The 17,475-nt window shown below is 37.4% G+C and overlaps 1 protein-coding gene across 7 annotated transcripts in view; it reads right to left on the bottom strand.

The window, feature by feature from the left end:
* Positions 1-17,475, bottom strand: part of ephb2b (eph receptor B2b) — a 135,006-nt gene that overhangs the window by 83,781 nt on the left and 33,750 nt on the right. For all 7 annotated transcript variants that reach the window (XM_008409112.3, XM_008409113.3, XM_008409114.3 and 4 more), the window contains exon 2: positions 6,477-6,556. In XM_008409112.3, the coding sequence (XP_008407334.2) occupies positions 6,477-6,556 (80 nt within the window). The remainder of the gene's footprint in view (positions 1-6,476; positions 6,557-17,475) is intronic.

The raw sequence follows: 17,475 nt of genomic DNA, 5'->3' as shown, positions 1-17,475 counted from the left end.
CATCTTGTCACTACAGTGTTTGAATTAACCTGACCTAGCCTCACGATACAGAGCCACATTTCATATCGCCGCTCAATCACTGACAAAAGTAAATAAATTATTCACTCAAAAGCAGAGAGAGAAACCCAATGGAAAACTCTTGGGGCACATTCACCCTGTTTGCAGTTGTGGGAAATCTGTCAGAGCAAGAGTACCTTCCCTAGAGGGACAGCGGACAAATGACACCCACTGTCTGCATTCAATTACTACGAGCGAGGCCATGGGAGCCAAATCCTGAAGGAAAGTGGGCCTCACAGAGAGGAGAGACTTACCCACTCCAAGGCTTAAGTAGAACTGTCTGCTGTAGCCTGCCTCGGCTTACATTGTCCACTACTAATGTACAACACATGAAGCAAGAAGAAAAGCTCCATCTTTTTCTTCCCTTTCGGCATGCTTACATGTGGATCATATTTGCATGTGCTCTTGAATCATTCTAAAAAACTAATTTCACAGAGTTTAATTGTGAATCACGTCAAATTAGTGGTCTCCAGCTATCCAGTTTTCAATTACTCTCAAGACACAAGAAAGGCTATATTAGAAAGAAGTCCTGATGGCTTGCTTGAATTATCCACAATTATTTGTACACAACCACAATGCAATAGAGAATAGTTCTGATGAATCAAGACAGATGTCCTTAGCAAACATTTTTTAAGCATGCAGTCCACATCCCATTCCTGCAAAAGGCCTGCTGTGTCATGTGTCCCTAAGTGACACTAGATATATTGCATCCTCGTACCGCACCACATTAAAACACATCCATAACGATAATCTAACCCACACACACTGCCTTATTATGTTCTCAGTCTATGCAGTGGACCTCGGTTTTCCCTCCACAGTAGTTGTGTGTGCTCCCTGGGGCCATAAGTCTATTTCTAAATGGCTGCAGTTGTCAGCTGTAAGAAAAACATTGACCACTTAACCCTGCACTGCTAGCCGGCTATATATCAGTTCACATAGTTATATAGTAGATATTCAGTGAGTCTTGTTCAAGCTGCAGTCAGTGTACCAGCTACAGATGATCACTCAGTTCAATTAAGGTTTTTAAATAGCACCAAATCACCAGAAAAAGTCATTCCAGGACACTGCACAGAAAAGGTAAGCAGATGCAAATTCAAATTGAATTGTCGTCCAGTCCAATAGATTTTAGACTATGTTATTTCAGAATTATAAAGCACCAATTTGTGGGAGAAATTGTCCAGAAAAAGCAGCTAACAGATTGCATCAAGTCTCGACTTTAATTCAATTTCCACAAGAGAAAAATAACTCCTTTCAAACAAAAAGGACCAACCCGACAGCATTTGGCATCTGCCTTGGTCCGTTGGAGTGTGAAACAAAAAGGAAGGAAACAAACATAAAAAATGTGCAGGAAAAGATCACTACCATACAGCAACAAAAGTTATTAACATTTAGTCACCTCTTACAAACCTGGAATTTAGTGCAGTTGACCCTCTAACTATGAATGCATTTGAAAGATAATTCTTATGAATGCAGATGACACAAAAATGTCCAGAATGTAAATTTTCCTCTGTACACAAATGTGCAGGATTGCTGTGGTAAGCCATGAGCTAGACTGCTGATTTCTTTTGGAAACCTTGTTTTGTATGCTTCACATGTGGTGTGTCTCCCGTGCTGCATTTTCTTTCCTTTTCTGTCACCACTACGATGTCTGCAAAGAAGCCATGGCAGTGAAGAGATGTTCACTTCTGGAGACATTAAGTGCAATGTGTGCAAAGCTTCTGTTTCCAGCATTATGAAAAAAAAAGTTTTCTCTCACAGAATTTCCATAATAATGACTATAAAAAGTCATTGTTTTGGCACATTTTTGTGACAACTTGTGCTGGTAAAAACAAGTGTCGATGAACCGATTTCATCTTTGTTACAAGCCTTATGATGTGTCATTAATGCTTCCCTAGCATGATGACTTCACTCAGGAGGGTTCTCATGTAAGATCATTATTTTAATATATTGATTTATTATGCTTTATATTTTAAGAGAACATGCAGACTTTCATTATGCAAATTGCTTTGGTGAAAACAATTAAATGTGTAGTTAGAGGTTCCACTGCATTTAGTGATGCTACTTTGGATGCATGAATAATCATGACTATATTGAATGGCCCTAAACATTTAGGGTGATCTCTTAATCTTATAATCAACAGGTCATGCAAGCGAAATATGATCAGCACATCACAACCTCAACAAGTGAAGTCTGCTTAGCCAGTAGGAAGTTGACCTCAACCCCCCAATCAACCTCAAACTTTTTATAGAAAAAGAGTTCAGAATGTGCCGCAGTCATGGTTTGAAGTAGGGGTGTGAAATTATGTGGTTCAGGTGTGCCGACAGAGATACAGCTATAGGTTGTGGGACACCAAAACTCAAGGGCTGGAGTTTAACATGTGGGTTCAAATGTTTAGAGACAGGATAATGTTTAGGCCAAAGCATTGCAGATTTTGGCCCTTGGGGTGTCAGATGTTCATGTTATTTTATATGTTCACATTGAAGAACACCATGATTAAATACCAGAAGGGGCATGAAATTTGATTTAAAAAATCCTAACCCTTTGGAACAAATTTATAGATATTTAAATTGATTTGATACGGTGTATTCATATATCCTGTACAATAAACATTTCCTTAAAAGGCAGTTATATAAAATATCAAACCACTTGTTTAATTTTCTACTGGGATGGAACATATCTCTTGTAAAGTTAGAGAATATACTGAGTATATGCAGAGTAGTGAAAGCCACATGCCGGTTTCATTCATTGCTTGACGTTACTGATCTACCAGCTAAGCCCATGAAGCCAAGCACTGCAGTATAAGTGTAAGACAATAGGTTCTGTAAGGCACCTCTCGCTGTTAAATTGAGGAGGAGGGCTGGCTATGTTTCTACACCTGTTGCCTTGAGCCTAAAGCGATAAGCTATCTCCTACACTCTCGTTTTTCACCCTTCAGTAGAGGGGCCTCTTAACAAGCTTGGATAAATGAATATAAAAACTTCAGCATCTACACTGATAAGACCAATCTATATCTGAATAAATCCTGGGGATTAGGGACTTAGAATTTCATTGGGATCCAACAGCGGTATACGGAAGTCTTTCTAAGACACAAAATTATTTGGCATAAAAATCAGCAAATATTCAATTCAAATCAAAAAATACTTTACTAATCCCAAAGGGAAAATAAATAATATGACAGCAAATGTAAAAGCAGTCAGATACTGTAAAAGATTTTCAGTAAACTGAATGTGTGGCTAGAACATTCAATTTAGTCAAACATTTTGACAGAACACCAAACTAGAACAGTGACGATCATTAAGGACTTCAGTCCGTGCTTCTCAGACTGTTGCATAAGTACCACTGATGATACTTGGACTCTTTACTACTAGCGAGGAGACACTTTAACACAAATAATATTGTAGTAAACATTACAAAAATATCTTGTTATAGAACTGATAAATGCCAAGAGTATAAAAGATGAATTGTTTATGATGTTTGCTTTATCAAAAATGTCTCAAAATAAAAGTACAGTGGAGAAAATTCATAGTACAAGATGAATCTGATCAAAAGGTCCAGATTTTGGAGAGCCCGCAGTCCCGTGGGCTGGAGCCAGTTTTGTTAATATATCGACATACAGTATGATTTTTATTGCATGCAATAAATAAAATATTTACAACATTTCTAATTATCTTATCTAAAAAAGTTTTCTATGAATATAGCATCCTTTCTTTAAAGTTCTCCCTACATACACAGCAAGAAATTACCCTGGATGTGATACTAACTATGCCAGGTTTTTCCAGGAGAGAGAACCAAAATAAATACGGGACATTAAGAATGTGCCTAAAACTCATTACTCCGTCCAACAAGCTTGAGGCAAAGGCTTCAGTCAACAGTGGGGTAAAGAAGTAATTGTTTTTAAATACCTACACGCCGGTTGCTGAGATAAAAATCGGAAAAAAAGAAAAAAAAACACAGTTTAGTGGGCTGAGTCAAGTTTTCTTTGCAAATGCGTAACATATCATACTGTCTAAACACCCATTCACTGAAGAAAGAAAATAATAAAAAAGGGATCATAGGAGCAATAACCCAGTGAAAGTTAACTGGAGAGAAGTGCTTGCAGCCATTTGTGTTAAGTGTACCCCTGTAACTAAAACCTGAGTCTGGGAGTGAATTCAAACAAAGTTTTACTATCTTCCCATTACAGGTTTGAAAATCACTTTTATATTCTAATAAATATGCTGAGAATCCAGGGGAAGGATTTTTAATTACAAGCGAAGAATATTTGTACTTCCATACATATTAAGGTCTTTGTGTGTGAAAAACTTTAGACAAAATTCATAGAATATGTAAATAAGCTGATTTTATGCAAAACAGCAACTGGATTTTGAGGTCAAAATAGGTTGAAACTTCAAACAATTTAAATTCCAAATTCTGAATTTGAAACCAAATTGATTTCATAGTAAAGTGCCAATGAATAAAAATGTTACGTTTTGTTTGTTTTTCACTTAGCTGAACAGAAGTACAAAAGTCTTGTGTCGTCCCTCAGTATGTTGGTGTTATGAAAACTGACTTACTCAGTTATTTTTGGTGGTAAAAAGTTTTCAAATAAAACTTTAGAATCTCCACTTTGGTAAGCTGGCTATGTAAACATACTGAGTGCATGCTTTGCTTTATGTAACACTTTTCATATGTGAACGGAGGATGTGATGTAAATTGTGTCTGAGGTGTTGCTAATATCCCTGTGAGCACATTTGAGCAAGAATTAGCAAGACAAGAAGAAATCTGTACTTTGCTATTCACTGTAAAAATTAGGAAGGTGTCAGCTTCCTACATTGTGCCTTCAACAAGAAAAAGGAAAGATAAACAACTTTAAAAATGTATGATTAAACTGCTGATGGCTTTTTTTACGTTGCAGAAAAAGACCCATTGTAACTCATCAATAAACCACTGAGAACTAAGAATTTGAATAAAATCAGCAGAGGATTTTGAAATGCCCCAGGAAAAAAGTCTGCTGTGCTTTTTTTTGTCTTTTTTGGGCTTAGTCTAAGAGGTCTAAATCTTGTGGTAAGGTAAAAAGTGAAGGGTAGAGAGACGCTGGTTTTGGCTGCTTTAAGTAGGCCTGGCTTGCATGTGGCTAGGAGCAACCACTGCTCTGGCAAACCATTTGGAAATACCATGCATCAAACAGTAACAAGGCCCATATAACACATTACTTCCAGTCTGGAAGTTTATTAGTCTTCATGTTCCTTATTCACCTTGAACTATTTTTTATGACAAAAAAAACCACAGGGAGTTATGCATATTCAAATACATGGATCTAAATAAGGCGTTTTGACTTCCTTGTCAAAACTCTGCAAGTTTTTATTTCTTCTCTTCTCTTTTTTTCTTTTTTTTTTTAAAGAACAAAAGTCTTGCTCACACTGAAGCCATGCTGGGACACTGATTAATCTTTTGACCTCAAAGTGGGAAACCAAAACACAGCCTACCAACAGAGGATACGTTTTCATGGGGGACTGAGCCAATTTACACATTAACTACACATACACAATTAGTAAAGAGTGAATCACCTCACACTTTGTTAAAAAAAATGGCTTTACCCTCTGGCCCTTTAAATAGCCATTTGTGTTCACTTTACTTTCAGAGTTGTTCTTTTTTGACTATATTTGCTTTGTTGATGATGTAGAATAACATTTTCCGTGGGTCTAGATTTGTTTTAGATTTTGAACCAGTTGTCTCCATTGTGGCCATTTTGGCTAATTAAAACTCAATGAAACTGTTATTCTTGATCCTTTGTAATTAACAGTATTAAATCATTCCATTTAGGTGAAACAGCTTTATACTAAACTCAACATTGGAAGTATTTCGTAATCTTTTTTTTTTGCCAGCTGCTTTTGTCCACATAGGGAAAGGGTATAATTTCACGAGTTGTTCTTAGTTTCCAATCATGGAATATGATGGCGTACTGCACTTCAACGAAGCGAATAAATTGCACAATTTGGACATAGATGTAAATTCAGATAACTGCGGCTAGTGTATTGAGAAAATGGTGTCTGTGCATGCATCTCCAATTTCCAGTAAATTCCTGCTGATGTAGGCTGTTGAGCAATAAGTTTCCGAGATAAATTGCATACCTCAGCACCAGTTGTACAAGAAGCTCCTAGGATATATTCAACTTTGAATTTTGAGGTTGTTTTAAAATATGTACAATAGCCAAAAACAAACTGGCAGTTAAAGGGTTAAGATAGCAAAAGTTATGGATATTTAATGTGATTTTACTCAAAAGGTTTATGCAGTAAAAGTAGCAGAAAACAACAATTACAAACAACATGTGTATGTCGCTGTTTTAGCAAAGTGATTTTGAGCAAAGGCAGAGGGTAAAAACACATTGTAAATGGGATATTTGGAGTAAGAATGCAGGGAGAGTAGACTAAGTCACTTACGCTATTGTCACTTGACCCCGAGACAGGATAGACCGTCCAGCCAAGCTCCGCTGTGGCTGTGGTGGAATCCATGAGCATCTCTGCGGGGAAATAGGAGAAGAGATGAGGGTCAGATAATCGGCTCCTGTGAATGCACTGCTGAAAGGAAAACTATGACATTAACATAATCATTCTAAAAAAAAAAAAATTTTTTTTAAATCAGTTAATGTCTGTTCATATATCATTTTGAACAATCTGGACATAAACTAATCACGTTTTAGGATGTAAATTATACTTTTTCAGACTCTTGGTTTAAGAAACCTACAGTTAAGATGTCATCTTTAGTATCAGCATTTATTAAAGTAGCTTTTTTGGTAATTTCATAACAGGACAAACACATCCAGGTCAGCAGAACAATGCCATTATCCTAACATCTTTCAGGAAAATAACTGGCTTGAAAAGTAAGTCTCTGCGGTACACTGGAGGCGACACCATATATACCGCGGATTAGCTGATGGAAAGAAACACTTCTAGTAATTGGGGTCAAAGAGGATGTGACTCCTGACAGACAGGAGGAAATCTGTGGCACAAATTTCTCTAGCCTGGTCCAACTGTCCATCATATGCTCAGTAAGACATTTATATGGTCACCTTCTCTGCCTCTTTTTCATAATCTTTGTACCCATGCCCTCAAGTCTGGGTTCCCACCCAAGATGTGGTGTTAGCTCCACTGCTCCCTCTCTGCTACAGTCAGCAGGTCTAATGAATTTCACCAGCTTGTGTCACTCCTGTGCTCTAGGGTTTAGCTGCCACAGATGGAGACACCATTCATCAGTTCGGAGGCGTCAGCTGCAACTCCAAAATGCCACAGAGGGATTTAGAAACCCCCTTGACAAACATGGCTACTAATCTTAACATAAGTCAGACCCTGGGACCACGACACAGGTCTGCTAGATAAATGCACTCTATGGCACTTCACTCTTATCATAAAGTTGAAATAACTGAATTAAAGCTAAGTGTGTAGATCCTTGTCAAAGAAAACTGCATAAATCTGATGAAATGTCAAAGTTTTTTACAAAGGTAGTGACCAAGCAAAATCAAAGACAGAGGATCTAAAGTTTTGACTAAAAGGATTTGGTTTTATCCTTACATTTCCAGTGCTGTACAAGATTGGATAATGTTCCAGACACTAAAATTTTTTTCTCATAACCTTGGAGTTTCTCTGATTTATATTCCAGAGAAAGCCGCAGATTTTAATTAACAGCCTCCAAAAGCATTGCTTTACTTCAGAACCTTCTGCTGACTTTCAGAATCTCACCAATACAAGACATAATACTTGATTTCACATCCATTCAGTTATCACAAAGCCTAAATCTTATAATTAAGCAGATGAGACTGCAATTGAGCAGCTATTGATAACCTTCTGAGTGACTCAGAGTCTGCATGGGTGTTAGGCAGTGAAATGGTAATTATACCCCATAATGATAACGATAATTAGTGGGGGAGAAAAGTGAGAATAATAAACCCCCTTTGTGGTGGTTTAGAGAGTGTTGTGGGGGAACAGGGAGCACATTTCTGTAGGAATGTTAACATTGGCTGGATGACGCATCATTCTCTTACCCCAAACCGACTTCTTTCTCTCTGAAGCCGCACATTCCTTTTGTCTGTTTCTATTCTGACCTACCATTCTCACTCTGTCTTTTGCTATTTAATCATTTTTTTCTTAACAGAGTTTTGCTACTTCTCACCTCTTTATTCACGTTCTCTCGGGCAAACCTCCTCCCCCTTCTGCACTCTTGTTTTATGTCTATCTCACTCGTGCTATCAGTGACCCAAAAGCACTACCTCCCTATGAAAGACTGATCACTTTTCTTCCTGCTGCTGTCTACACTTGAGTCTCGGCAGCCACACAGATTCATTACCTCCCGTGAGGCAGAGCAGCACATAGCTCACCCCTGTCAGCCACAGTCTCGTTCTCGGTCCCAGCCGAGGCAGAGCGCGAGTGCTCAGCAAGACGTGCCGGGTATTAGTCAGGAGGACACAGAGGTACTCGCGGGAATGCGTAGGAATCATTTTTCGTTTTCGCTTGCGAGGACATGTTTACGTATGATCATTTGAATTTTATCACTCACAGGAATGGCGTGAACGCATGCTGAAAACTAGTAAATACTAGTCCTACTGGAATTCTCTCGTCTTACATGGACATGCAGTCAAAAATATTCTTCAGGCACTCTTACAGAGGGAATTGGAAAAAACATAGAAACTCTTTAATTAGAGCTGGGTATCATGTGGGTTTCATTGTGGGCCATTGCTTTGTAGACTTCATACAATGACTATCAGGGTTTTAATTAAAAGCAAAAAGATTAATGAAACACTGTACTACATTCTAATTAGATACAAATTCCGGGAAATCAGGAGTATTTGACTGTCAACCAAGTAAATTTGTGTTTTTTCAGGGGTTTTCATTTGAAACAGTGGGTGTAATAAACCTTTTACAGCCTCAAGACCACACAAAAGCAGACTAAGAAATTTATGCAAACTTCTACTTTTCTTACTTTAAACAACTATATTTTTTGCACTGTGATATTACATTTTAAGTTTAATTCCAAAAACTATGGTGCCCTCCTTTAATAGACAAAAACTAAAAATGCACAGAGAAATTGGAACCTTAAAATCTGATCTTTTCCATAAGAAGCAGTGAAAACAACACTTTCTAGTTTGGATAATTTTTGTGAGTGAAAAATACTCAAAGTAAACTGTCATCAGTACCAAAGGCTTAAAATGAATTCAAGGAAAAATTAGAAATGTTTTCTCCAACCTGCAAAAAGATGTCTGCAGTTCATTTAGGTTATGAAAAAAATTAGTGTAAAAGATTTTCAAACCGTGACTAGACTTAACTTAAACATGGGTCACTGATATGTATATTAGTAGTCCTAACTTAGAGCCATATATTTTGACTAGACTCAGATCAGGCAAAACTGCCTAGACCAAAAGCTGTAACACAAGCAGCACAACAATGCCACTGCTTTTGATAAATAATTATTGACTGTTCACAGCAGAAAGGTGCAAAATAATTTGAATTTTCTCTTGTATTCTCTTATAGATCCTACAAAAGAATTTAAAAAATGGCATGATTTGGTATGAAACATGTTGCCATTACAAGAAAATAAAAGAAGAGCATTGCAAAAGGTGTCTATTTAAATAATCTTTAAATAGACACCATTAAACTAAAAAGTAGTGGAAGTCTTTCACTCCAATTAAAAATAAAACAGTTTTTGTATTAATTTTATTGCATATTAAGAGTCGGTTTGCATTAGATATATTTTAGCCAGCACAATGTTTAGGCTAAAAGGATTCACCAGAGTGGTCCAACATCTGATGATGAATTGCAGTCTCTCAATTTCCCATCCAAGCAGTGACTGTATTTGCAGTATTTGTGTTGCAGTGTTAAGTGATGCATAAAAGTGTTTTAACAGGTTGAGCTCGTGGGAAAATGATCTCCATGTTGGCAGGCAGATACGGGATGGATACTTAACTGAGAACAAAAGAAGCATATTGACAATATGACAGTGAATAATTAAAACCTTTTTTTGTATTTTTATGCTCTTAACTCTAGAGGCAGGTATGAATATGCAATGAGCCCTAGGAGTCTAAGAAAAGCCCACTATGAGGAGAGTGCTTCCTCTAACACTTCCTGAGAATAAGAAGAGAGTTTAGTGCTGATCTTAGAGAGCTCTCAACTGAGAGGCTGTCTAAAGTGACAGGCGAGTGGAATGGAAAAAGGGGTGCGCGGTACTACAACAACACTCTTCTTCTTTAAGAGGGGTCAACGTTTCATCTCTGCTTTCAAAAAAAAAAAAAGCAACAGAATTTCCAATGAGGAATACAGAGAGGATGTGTTCACTGCAGAAAATTGTGTTTTATGCACAAACAGCTGCTACGACTCAGAAAATAAACAACAAATGCCTATAGACAAGATTTCCTAAATTGTTAGTCATTGTGTAAAGGTCCAAGTATGGATTGTTTGAACCTGCTGTTTACATTGCAGCCCAGATAATTATTCTGTGGAATTTGTTCTGCTTCTGCTGTTTTTTCTGTATTGGCTTTCTTTCTTTCTTTTATTTTTTTTCCTGCCAGCCCGTTTCTCAATGTTTTGCCCTTGGTTTACCATGGTGACTGACAATTCATGATTTGGCCAAAGGGCAAAAATCCCAGTTTGACAGCTGGATGACCAATTAGGAGGGGGAGATAGACAGGTTCATCCAGTGTGGGTGATGGATGTCTCTTCTGCCAGGAGGAATATCTGAACAAAAATATGTGCACCTTTTCTTAGGGCATGCAACACAACAAGGCTAGGTTCTTAAACAAATTTTACAGTTGCACACACCATCATGTGCAGCTACGAAGTGAGATGCTTCTCTGCCTTTTTTTCCCCTGAGCATGAGGAACCGATTTTGACAAATTGCTTTGCATGTTATTGCATCATCAGGTAAAAGAAAAAAAAAACTGCATATAAATGATACGGTAGCTCAACCAGAAATCAAAGAGAATGAACCAATTTTCTAACAAACCAGCAAATATTTAGGTCCTATGGCTTAACAGGGGTATTTCAAGAAAACAATTGACCTCCAAAGCAGCATGAAGCAGCTTGAAGGCGTTATTTCTTTTTTATATTTCTTGCCAGCAGAACTGTAGCCTCCTTCCTCCATGGAGCAAATCCCTCAGCATTTAATTAAAAAAAAAAAAAAGACATAAACCCACATATGGTGCTGCGATAATGTCAACGAGCGGAGCTGAAAAACAGCTTCAACATTCTGCCCCAAAAATCCATGTTTTGTTAAGTTCTGGTAAACCACAACTGCAAGACAAATGTGTGTGACTGAACACCTGAAACCATGTTATTTGAAAGCAAATGTGGAAAGACCGTTGTATGCGCCGCAGTTGGAGGGTAGCAGCTGGTCATTGAGCTAAAAACAGAATTCTATATAGTCAACCAAGCACGCAAATCTTGCAGATTAAGGGGAAAGGGAACGGCATACCCCTGAGAAAGCCAAAGACATGATTTATAGCTTCAGTGATAGACAGAGCTACTGTATGACCAGTTGGAAATAATAACACCTTTTATTTACATTCAAGGAGTGAGAGGAGCTCCCAGCCTCGAGAAACTTGGCTTAACTAATCTGTCAACACAAGTTGAGCTCATTAAGGTGCACAAGAACTTTCACCAGAGTTCTAACATTTTTTTCTTAAGTGTTAGATTAATTTTTAATGACCATTTAACAATTAGGCAAGCTTTCTTGTCACTGGGGCATCAGTGGTGGAGAGTCAATTAAGTAGATTTACATGGTATAAAGGTTAGTATTGAATGGTAGCAGTTCACAGTTAAGATGTTGATAAAGGGGTTTCAGTTAAGTTGCAATATAGCTCAAAAGTTCACCCTTTACTCATTAAGACTGCACTGAGCAGAGTTTTTCCAAGGAATAGAAAGATGAGCAGGGAAGCTGGACAGTTGATTTTGGCAGAGTCTACTGGAGTGTGAAATATTGTACTGCACACACAAACACTCATAAAGTAGAGCACTCGCAGAGCACTGGCTGTTGACAGAATGATACAGTATGGTGTTCCCAAGGGCCCCAAGCAGGATGTAAGACGGTAATCTCTACACAGCCAAGCTGCGTTTGTAGAGGAATATAATTATGTTAATAGTTAAAAGTTGTGTTAATTCACATTAAGATATGTTTTACTGAAAAGGAATGTATTATGTTGTGCTGGTTCAACACAAAATAAGGTGTAGTACGAGAAATTTCTGGCAGGCAAGGGACTCGGCCAGAGTCTCTGTTTGGACAGATAAGAACTAACAATTTGACTAATGGTCCTCTGAAGGAGCAGTTTTAACTTCCACGAGGTCGGCCCAGAATTCTCGGAACTTCCAACACAGACTCAATGTAAAACAGAGCCAGAAGCAAGATTCAGAACGCCATTGGTCAGACGGTTTCCAATGCACAGTAGCAGACTGAAAACGGTATAAATGCTCGAAGCCAGAAGCAGAAGACAAGACATTTTGGATTCTGAGACGATGAAAATGAGATGATGAAAATGTAATATGTGATTCCGCAGATGTGCATTAAATGTCTTCCTGGTTATCGTTGAGCCGGAAAGAATGGAGTTTTGTGTATCGTCTCTAATTCATGAGTTTAGCACCTTTGAATTCCTCCATACGTTATCAGTCAGTGTGACTGAACTTGTCAACAAAGCAAGCAGACTAGAGCAAAAACCAAAAGCAAGAGATGCAAACGGGTAAGTTATATGGGCCTGAAACAATTTCAGGTCCCACACTGGGGAAGCAACTGTCTTTGTCTGACATCATATCACAGAGCTGCTTCTTACTTTTCATTATGATGAAATACTCTGTAATCTCTCTTCAGCTGGAGATGGGTTATCTTCCATCACACAACGTACATTCCCTGGCACAACCGTTGTTTGTTTATAAGCACATACAGTGAAGTTGGAAATATCCCAACATTAGAATGCAGATTGTGTCATTAGAATGACAGAAGACTCATTATATTTTAAAACAGAAATTTACATACTTAATAGAGAAATGTTTTCTATTGTCATATGTTAAGAAATAGTGATTGTGCTATTATTGAGCAGAAAATGTTGTAATTTTCATTCAGATTTCTATTAAAGTCAAGACCTTTATAGATGGTTGCTCTGATTAAATAATCACATCTAAACTATCAATTTGAACAAACAAAATAGTCATAGCTGTTCATATTAGTCATATCATATTAGCTTTCAGTATCTGCAGCTGTCTTATTTTACTGAACACCAGTAAAATAGTGAATACTGAACAGCCATCTGAAATGATTATTATATTTTTATTATTATTATTAGCATGCATCAAGATGTTTTATGTTGTATGCAGTATTTGTAGTTGTAATATCAGTGTACATTAGTCATTAAAATATTTCAGGTCTAATTGACACCATATTTCATGGCGGAAAGACGTCAACTTAAGCAATAAATTGCAAGTTGGAACACTCACAGACCCTGTCTAGTGCAGTGTGAAAGAAACCTGGCCACTGACAAAAGCTTATGGATTTATTAGCACGCCTTCCATATTTCCCAAACCCTGAAACCTAAATAGAACTGTTTAACAGATCAGTAGATTTAAAATTTTGCAGAGGAACGTTCTGTAAAGCAGAGGCCAATATTTTTATAGGCCGCAGCCTACGAGAACATGAGTGTGACTCGAGAATAGCGAGGCCATACAAATGACATCCATCCATCACTCCAATCATTTAAGTGTTTTAGGAGTTCTGTGATATGACTCACTCAGTGCAGTCGAAATACCTGCAGCAAAATTTGACAGGGATCGCTTTTTATCAAAGTGACAGCTTTTCAGATACCACTCCTAATTGATTTGATGGAATTCGCAAGCCTCCCACGCCTTGCCTACAAGTCATCAGTTGAAAATGAATGATGAAAAATGCATGTACATCATGTACTTTACAGATGTCTGCAGATGTGTGTTTTACATGGACTTTCTCCTCTCTCTCTCTCTCTCTCTCTCTCTTTCTCTCTCTCCATGGCCTTCCTTTTTTCTTGAGCTCTTACGGGAGCCTTCAGACTGTGTTATGCATGTATTAGACCACAGGATAAGATTTTGCTTAGGCCTTAAATGCACAAAGCTGAATTAGAGACTGCTGCTTGACTGACTTTTCCCTCTGATTTTGTTTTACATGAGATGATATCTGCATTAGTCAAGGGAACAGCAATCTCCATGCCAACCAATTTGATTGACACCTAAGGCAAATTACAGTAAAATACATAAAGTGGGTGATTCCAGATAAAAGATTCAATGGGGAAGGCAAAAGAATAAACCACAAGGACTTTGGATATACTCTAAGAAATATGGCTGTTAAAAATGAGAGCATGCAGTCCATGCTACATTTACTGGCACTCCTGGTAAGGATGTGTAAAAAACCTTAGTGCAGAAGTATAACTGCATACTTATAATTTAGGAAAAAACTCCAACCTTTGATTTGAGTACATGCGGAAAACATATTAAGAAATAATTGTTTTTGACAAAATCACTGCTGGGGAAAATACTGGCACCTCTAAGAATCCCTTTAAAATAAATAAAGTTCTTTAAGTTAATCAGAGAATTCTAGGGAACTTTTAATTAGTAATTCAGGCCTTTTCCTCAATGGTATAAATCTGAGATGACATGAGACAAATTTCTTTGAGCCATTGGCTCCTAAGCTGGATGATGACCCTGCATTTACTTCAACAACACATACAATGAATATGACGGTGGGAGATGAAATGCATTCCATTGTTAAAAACTGCAGGTAAGAAGGGTTAACAAGTCTCTACAACAACCGTACAGTTAGACTTCACCAGCTGTGGAGGTTTGATGCTTTGAAAAGTAGCTTTTCTATACTACCACCACATACATAAACATATAACATTTGACAAGCTGTACAAGGACTTGAGGTTATTCGGACCGCTCCGATCTCAAATCAGGGATATTCCACATGTTGGATTTTCTTGGCCTGATATCACAGTGTGTGGTGTTCATCAGGAAAAACAAGAATGCCGTCTGTTGAATGTGACATGCAGCTAATCAGAAAGTGAGATAATGGAAACACACATGGAAATCCAAAAACACTGGAATCAGAACAACTGCTATGGTGCACCAGAAAGTCCAGTAGATATTAGAAACGTCTTTGCGTTGTTTTTTTCTCTGTTAAATACAGATCACAAACTTTCACCATTACTCTCTGAATCGGCCTAGTTTGTTTATTCCAGCTTGGTGAAATAATACAGAAGACGGTTCTGTCCTATTGTGAAAAGGGGGTTGTTCAAAGTATTCACAGCATTGACACCAATATATGCTTCACCAGAAATTTTAGTAAAAACTATAGCGCAATATATTTCCCCCATAAAAAAAAAATACTCAAATTATATGTTTGATGTATGAAGTTTATAAGTGTAAAACTGTGCTGCTGCAGAAAAAGACAAATTTAGTCTTATGCTTTTTACACAGATTTACTTGGGGTGGCAATAAATGAGACTGATACTGTATATACTTGGACACATTTATAAGTGAATTTGTGTAAACGATAGGTACTTTTTTTTATTGTAACAGCTTGTTTTTATTTGGGTGATAAAAGGATTCCTCCACATATTAGAGTCATCACAGAACAGCAAACTTATCTAGTTTATGACCTATTCTATGAGCCTTTACAGCCCTTTCATCCTCTAAAAGATGCTTTAAAAGCTGTTGTAAATTCCTGTTCGGGAGTTCTGGCTCCTTATCATTTAAAGTGTGGTGATAAGGTGATCTTCTAAGGTTAAGAGCTGCTTATTTCACAAAGACTAATAAAGATTTTCCAGCAACACATCAATCACCGTTTAAGCCCCACAGTTTACATTCAAACACATTTGTGTATTGCTTCTTGTTTGTATAGTTTAATTCACATCTATATACACTTAAAATAAGAGACTTCTCAGAAAGAAAACATTTTTCAAAGAAATTGAATATTACCAAGTTGAAAAGGTAAGTAATATTACTTTGAACCTGCAGTGGAGGAAAAAATATTAGTCATCCCACCTTGCTTATACTTGACAAAAAGAACTGATGCTCATAAAGCAGGAGTTTGATAATCAAAGAACTGAATGAAATGGAGTGAGTCTTAAAATATTAAGAAATTCACACAGCACAGAACAAGCCTGGAAGACACTAGGTAGTGAAATATGTCAATGGCAGTGGAAAGAAAACTGATCATAGATCCCAGAACAACTTCAAAATATAGCAATTCATGACTTAGCCAAGTCATGAATTGCTGAATTAAAGAAAACAATCTCCAGAGCAGTGCACATGGCTGCCATGCTGGAAGACAACGTGATGACCAAGACAGTTTGACAGCTGACTTCTCTAGGATTTATTTCTAAATCTTCACATATCTCTCTTTCTTAATGAGTCCTTCCACCTTGTTTTTCATAGCTCTAGCTACAGTGAAACCAAAACCATGCTTCACTGATGGTGTTCTTTGAGTTATAGGCCTCTGAACTTCTGTCTCAAAAAATAAAGCAAAGAGCTCCAGTTATGTCTCATCTCACCAAAGAACATGCTTCTAGTAAGCCTTAGCACACTTCAATCAGGACTTGATTGCGTCTTATCTGTGGAAGACTAGCGTTTTTCTTGCAATGACCTAAAAGGTCACTGGATTAAGCGCCATCTCCAAAATACGGCAATGAAACTGACTTGCCTACACAAACCCCTGACTTGAATACGAGCAAATATTTGAGGGCTGAACCAAATAAGATGATCTATGCTAGAAGGCGATCAAATCTGAAACAGCTTGATGGATTCTAAAGAATTAATTAGAATTTCTCTGGAGATGTTTGGAAAACTGCAGAAAACTACTGCAGACTGTACTACAATATGCAGTAGTACAGCAGACTGTAGTATCTACTCCAATCTATTACAGTAGATTGGAAGGCTAATTATTCTGACTGGCAGCTTTTATTTTCGTGGACTAATTTGATTCTGAGGAAATTGTAGCATCCAAAATAAAACTAGGATGTTTGAAAAAGACATAAGTTTAACAGCACTTGGGAAATACTAGGAGTTTTAATAATTTAGCCCTCAACAGTAGCTTTTCAATTACTCAATTTAGCCAGGTTTACACAATTAGTTATAATAGATTCCCTGTTTGCAACATTGGAGGTTTACCAATACTCCACTACCACACATGACAACTTAAGACCACAGCAAGGGCTTGACAAATTAGTTTTGCATGTCATCATATATCAAAGAAATGTCTCTCAAAACCACATTGCATGGCATATATTCCTTTACTTGGTGTGCATTTGGTTTCTGGGTCAAGTACTAGGGGAAAGAGTAACAAGATCCTAAGACTACCCCATGTTTAATGATAAATCTTACTCATCTGGGGCTGTAAATGATTCATGAAGTCTAAATAAACGAATAGCTTGTTACCGCTGCA

The sequence above is a fragment of the Poecilia reticulata genome, chromosome 5, assembly GCF_904066995.2.
Source record: "Poecilia reticulata chromosome 5, P_reticulata-male-v2, whole genome shotgun sequence".
Classification (NCBI taxonomy): Eukaryota; Metazoa; Chordata; class Actinopteri; order Cyprinodontiformes; family Poeciliidae; genus Poecilia; species Poecilia reticulata.
Note: the sequence above shows the minus strand (reverse complement) of the source record. Positions and strands in the feature narration are given on the sequence as shown.